Source organism: Micropterus dolomieu, linkage group LG22 (assembly GCF_021292245.1).
Source record: "Micropterus dolomieu isolate WLL.071019.BEF.003 ecotype Adirondacks linkage group LG22, ASM2129224v1, whole genome shotgun sequence".
In the NCBI taxonomy this organism is placed as follows: Eukaryota; Metazoa; Chordata; class Actinopteri; order Centrarchiformes; family Centrarchidae; genus Micropterus; species Micropterus dolomieu.
Window position 1 is genome coordinate 10976958 of NC_060171.1, and position 6000 is coordinate 10982957.

The following is a 6000-nucleotide window of genomic DNA, read 5'->3' on the forward strand; positions in this document are numbered from 1 at the left end:
ATACTGTGTATGTGTGTGAAAATGACCTACATATAATTACTCCCTTTACTCCCAGCCCCCACCCCAAAAAAAGCAAAAACAAAACAACAAACAGTAAAACTTGTAATCACTTGCACTGCAGCCCAGAACATGTTCTTCAGTTGTAGTTTGTATTCTGTTGAATGCACTTATTGTAAGTCACTTTGGACAAATATAATATAATGTGGACTATTAGTAGTAGTGGACAAACAGACACACACACAAAGAACAGAACAAAAGCATATTCACACATGATGCCATCCATGTACAGCAAGAACAAATAGTATACTGAACACTATGATATCCACTACATTTATTTGACAGTTAAAGTTACTTAGCAGATTTTGAAAACAAATTTACAAAAATTACAGTTAAAATTAGCTCCACTTCACTTAATTCATGATTAAGACTAATGATCATTGTAGGCCTATACAGGATAATAATAAATGTATAGGAAGCGACCATTCTGCATCTAGAGAGATTTTACTGATGATACAGTTTGTACTCAGTGGTGGAAGGTAACAAATTACATTTGCTTAAGTACAATTCATCAATACTTGCACTTCACTGGGGTATTTTCATTTGTTCCTTCCTTTACCTTCTGCTTTATTATACTTCTGTCCCACAATATTTCAGAGGAAAATATATATATATAATTACTTATCTGACAGGTGTAGTTATTAGTTGGGCTACTTTAGACATTTTGGCTAGAATCAGCTCCAGCTCAGCCATCTACAACACCCTGCTTAGCCTATGTATCAGTAATAATAACAATAATTAAATAGTAGCCTGATCCACCTTTTTATATTTTAAGTGCTGATACTTTTTCACCAAATAATTTCCAATGCCTGACTTTTACTTGTAATATATACTTTTACTTGAGTATTTTTTACATTGTGGTATTTTTAGGATCTGAATAGGCCTACTTACCTACATTGGTGATAGTATGACTTATTAAAACACAGGTGTTTAATTGATCTAAAAAGACAATTAAATCAAGTCATTGACTGAGAAAGAAGTCATGCCACTGCAGTGTCAAGTCTCGCAGTCTACTTACACTTGTTGATAGAAGAGGGTGAAGCCCCTCTGACTTAAACGTGCGAGTTAATAAATACTCCGTTTGAATCATCTCAGTTTCCCGGTGTAAAACTTTACCCAGACAGGCGCTAATGTTTGACTGAACCGCTGTGACGTTAGTCCCTCAAAAAAGTTCCGGCTGAAGCACAGGAAGTCAAACCACACACACACTCCAGCGCTGGAATTAAAGGGGAAAATGTCGGAATTTGAGCGAAGAAATGTGAGATATTTGAGGAATGTTATCTCCGACAGTGAGTGACAATGATTCAGAGAGACAGCGGTGTGAAATACTGACTCCACATCCACAATGTCCAAAAAACTGAAAGTGTACACTCCGATAGAAGACGCAGTTTGAATCTGAACATGAGAGCAACACTTTTAAATAATTATAAAACACTTGTAGGAGCTTACCTGGTGAAACTCTATTAGCAGTCTGTCAGGCAGGCAGGTGGAGCAATATTAGATTTTTTTTAAATAAAGAGTGACTCTGTAAAGGTTTTTCTTTTTTTCTCCCTTGTTTTCTGCTGCCTTGTCTGCTTCCTGAAGCCGTTTGTTTGATGCGAGAGGAGGGCAGGAATTCCAGGAATTAGCAGTGGTATGACATGAAGCTTGGAAAAAGCCAGAGAAAAAGACCAAGGGAGAGAAGGAGGGGAAGAGAGGGGAGAGGAGGGGAGGGAGGCAGGTCTGACCGGTCAACACGTAATGACGAAGGGGAGGAGAGGAGGAGGGCTCCCAAAAGGAAAGGAAAGCAAAGGAAAGGGTGGTGGGGGGTGCAAAGGAAATATACAAATATTGTATTTAAAAATACTTTAAAAGCCTGGGGATACTGCCTTAGGAGGAAGAACAAACAAACACATGACAACATGAATAGAGCTCAACTCTTCTAATGACTTACAATAGTTGTACACAACAGCATATGTATGTCAAGGATGTTATAGCCTACTAGCCTACTGAGTAAAAGCCAGAATCTTGTGGGAATAAAGTTTATTCAGCTTGTTTTGAAATGAACAATTATACAACTTGGGTCCAGAATGCTACTAAATGCAAGATGTAGGCGATAGGGTCATGTTATCAAAAATATATATTGGACTAAAGGGTTTGTTGTCTCATGAACAAGTGGAGTTTTCTTTGTATATACCACTTACTTACCCCAGCGGATGATGCCGGTTTTAACTTTTAAACTGAGTATGTTATAGCAGACTAACACATTTATTGTTTTTTTATTCAGGCGTCATGTCATGATATTAATTTGTGTACCCCCTACACTACCTATTATTATATATGATAGAATAACATTAAATTACCTTGTGAACCCTCATAGTAGTTAAAGAGAAGATATATTTATTTAAATGTAAATATAAGCAAAATTAAATATAGATCTTTGAAACATTTGGTGGGCATTTCACTTCTAACAGTCTTTCTATCCACTCCTCTCCTTTGCTTATATTCTCACATATGCAAAAGAAGCAATACTTTTGTTGGACTTGGGCATGTTGTGTAAGTCATTAAAGGCTTGGAATCCTTATTGTCTGAGATGTAATTCTGAACTTTGGACAACACGTGGATTATGACACGACCTGGATAACAGAGTCCTCCAGTGGATATTGTTGGTATGGCATAGTGCTGGTTACAGTGTAACACTTTTCTACTCATAATGTATGTGACCTGGAATTTTACTAGGCTATCTTCTTTGTTTCAAAAAGTAAGCAGCTACGTGCCAGTGAACCACATTTATTCCAGTAAAAGTTGCTTTTTGCACTCACCAGTTTTTGAGACTAGAAGTTGTGCTCCGATGGAACAACCGCTGTGCTAAAACCTGGTTGCTGACAGCAGGGCTGTATAGTACACCTGCTCCATGCAGATTCATTGTAATGCTATTTAACTAAACTCTAGGGGATGTTTAGTGACATGGAAATGTTCTTGTCTCCATCCCTTGACTTTGTTGTTCAACCATCTTTTTGCTGAGTTCCTTTGACTTCATGGTGCAGGTATTGCAACAATACTCACTTGCCAAAAGTTGTACTTTTGTAGATACAGGTGTATTTGCACTCCAATCAATTAAATCCCCTTTACTACACGCATTATATCTCCATTAAATCACCATGATGTGTCTTCTAAAACCAATTGGCTGCACCATTTATGATTTTGGTCATATTAAAGGGTACATATTCTGTATTTTATATGTGTAAGTAAAACCACGTACACATACATTAAACTGAACCTTTAATGAATCCCCCCCTAAAAGAGGGAACAGGATGTGGGCACAGCGCTCCCTGGAGCTGGAGGGGACTGAAGTGTCTTGCTCAAGGAACAGAAAGGTTCACTGCTGATTTCACATGTTAAAGTCAACTTAGTAGTCACATTGAGTAATGCTCAATGAGAAAAATTTTGCCACTGGCTTAATAAGTGATAAAACTGTGTAACTTCAACATTCATAAGCAATCAAACAATTGTTCAATTCTACAGATATTAATGTTCACTAAGTCCGTTTACAATGGTAGCAACAGCAAAAGCTATATTAACTCACTTTGAATCAGGAATTTACAATATTGTCTTAAAAAATAATGAAGCATTGGTGTAATTAAAAAATTCAAATTCCTTTATTTATAAAGTTCAATTGCATTCTCAATCAAGGTTAAGGCAAACCTAATTGCTTTTGTGAATCACATTGATACCAATTGGCCTACAATACACAACTTCCTTCAGAATTGAGTCTATCCAAACCATATACTCAAACATAAGTGAGAGATGTATTCACATTGTTTTTGTTGGTGCTCATTCCTTTTTCAATAAAAGTTAACTTACTTAATACAGTGGCACATTTACCCAACAACCCAAAGTGGTCTATAAACAGTCTGGACTAGACTCTGTTAAATAAAGCCTATTACAAACTACAGGAGATTTCTTTGCACTCATTCGAAGGAAAATTTAAAAAAAAGGATTAGGTTTGTCTAAAAAGAATATAAATTAACTTAAAAGCCTCCTGTTGACGAAGAAGTTGTACTATTTGTATTTATAAAAGCTTCTATAGAAAATACTTGGAATGTTTAGGAAACTATAGTACAAAATGGGGCTGTCAGTGACGCTCCCTCAGGTTTATAGGTGAAGTCAGTGACCAGAAAAGGGAGAACACTGTTCTGAAAAACATTTACACTGTGCTGTGCTATACAGTAATACACTGCAGGGATTGACTGTAATCAGTAAAACATCAAAACCTGGGGAAAAGTCTAATGAAACACTGTTAGCCCTAACTTTCCCCAGATTCCCTCACGTTCACAAACTATGAGTCCAGTTCACTTCAAGAGTCTTCCTTGACACATCTCCATTTCTACATTCTGTGCGTCTTGCTCCTTTTTAACTGCACACCTTGTCTTGCTTTTTCCTACTTTCACAGATGACATCCTTACTCCAAACATCATTTCTTGGAAAGGAATTTCATCTTGTTTCCTGCAACAGACGTGAATCAAATTAAAAAGAAACATACAAAATGAAGCTTAGCATTAGTTCAGGCAATATGCAATAAAGCACTGAAGTCCCTCTCGTGGCAATATGCTTTACAACAATTGGCTCATTCACAGCTGTGTGGCTAGTAACGTCTAATCATATTCATGCAGTTGTAGAGCGTGGACATTATCACATATTACTTATCACTGTTACTCTGTATAGCTGGTGATTGTACTCATGCCCAGCTCCTCCTTTTGTGTAATTTTAAGTTGTAGGTAACTAACTAACTAACTAAGACTGACATTCATGTATGTGTTCATTAATGGGGATTCTGATCAAATATCAGAGACTTTCCCGCCACATCTGGCTATATAACTATTTTCTATAAATGGTAAAAATCTGAGTGAACTGGCAGGTTTTTATAGTCGAGGCTATACAGTGAATCTCACCTAGACCCTTGAGGAATTTGTTGACTCCTCGCTGCTCGCTCCCAGGTAGCGAGTCCAGATACTCTTGTGCTCTCACCTCAAATAGACCTGGAAATAAAAGAACAAGTCGAATGCTTCAAGTACAATGTTTTAAAGATACTCCTTACATGCATGTGGATTAAAACTTATATATATATATATATATATATATATATATATATATATATATATATTTTTTTTTATTATTATTATTATTATTATTATTATTATTATTATTATTATTTTTATTTAGTATTTATGGGTGTTCAACTAGTATTTCTACTTTATAAAATGTTCTGTAACACTACTGCTAGGTAATCACATCTAAGTACCTAGGACCTGCCTGCGCAGATCCCTCTCCTGGATGAAGCTGGTGAACATCTGGGTCTCCATGAACACCTCCAAGAATCTCCTCAAACTCTTGGAAGTGACTGCTTTGCGAAAGGCCTCACGCTGAAAGGATGGGGAGGAGGAAGAATTGGGACAGGGCATGGTGGAGGAGGAGACACACTCATCCTCTCGCTCTGCTCCACCCATGAAGAGGGAGTAGTGACCCACCATCTCCACGAAGAAACGCACAAAAGCCTCCGACACCACCGTGCTGAGGGAGCTGGAGTCTGGGTGGAGTGAAAAGAAATAAAACAGAAAAGATTAAACTACAGGACAACGCATCCATTATCTGCAAAGGATTGATCAATATCAATGACTCAATTTAGGAAGATAAACTCCCTACTCACTGGAAATTCCCTGATACTCCCAGTCACATACATCCCACTTTTTACACATTATATACAATATCAAGACATTTGATTTAGGCCTTACTCTCAAGCCATAAAATCAAGAGACATACTTTTGAATTGTGATATACTGTAGAACTGCCCCACTGGGCTTTACTGCTTTTCTGTTTTAAAAAGTCTTACTTTAAACACTTTAACTTAAGACATATGAGGGTGTTCTGTGTATGTATGTATGTATGTATGTATGTATGTATGTA

At 37.0% G+C, this 6000-nt stretch overlaps 1 protein-coding gene across 6 annotated transcripts in view; it reads right to left on the bottom strand.

Annotated features, from left to right (window-relative positions):
* Positions 1 to 3673: 3673 nt before the first annotated feature.
* Positions 3674 to 6000, bottom strand: part of si:dkey-82f1.1 (DENN domain-containing protein 2A) — a 44177-nt gene continuing 41850 nt past the window's right edge. For all 6 annotated transcript variants that reach the window (XM_046038329.1, XM_046038327.1, XM_046038326.1 and 3 more), the window contains 2 exons: positions 4989 to 5075; positions 3674 to 4542 (listed from right to left, as the gene is read on the bottom strand). In XM_046038329.1, the coding sequence (XP_045894285.1) occupies positions 4511 to 4542; positions 4989 to 5075 (119 nt within the window). In that variant the 3' untranslated portion in view covers positions 3674 to 4510. The remainder of the gene's footprint in view (positions 4543 to 4988; positions 5076 to 6000) is intronic.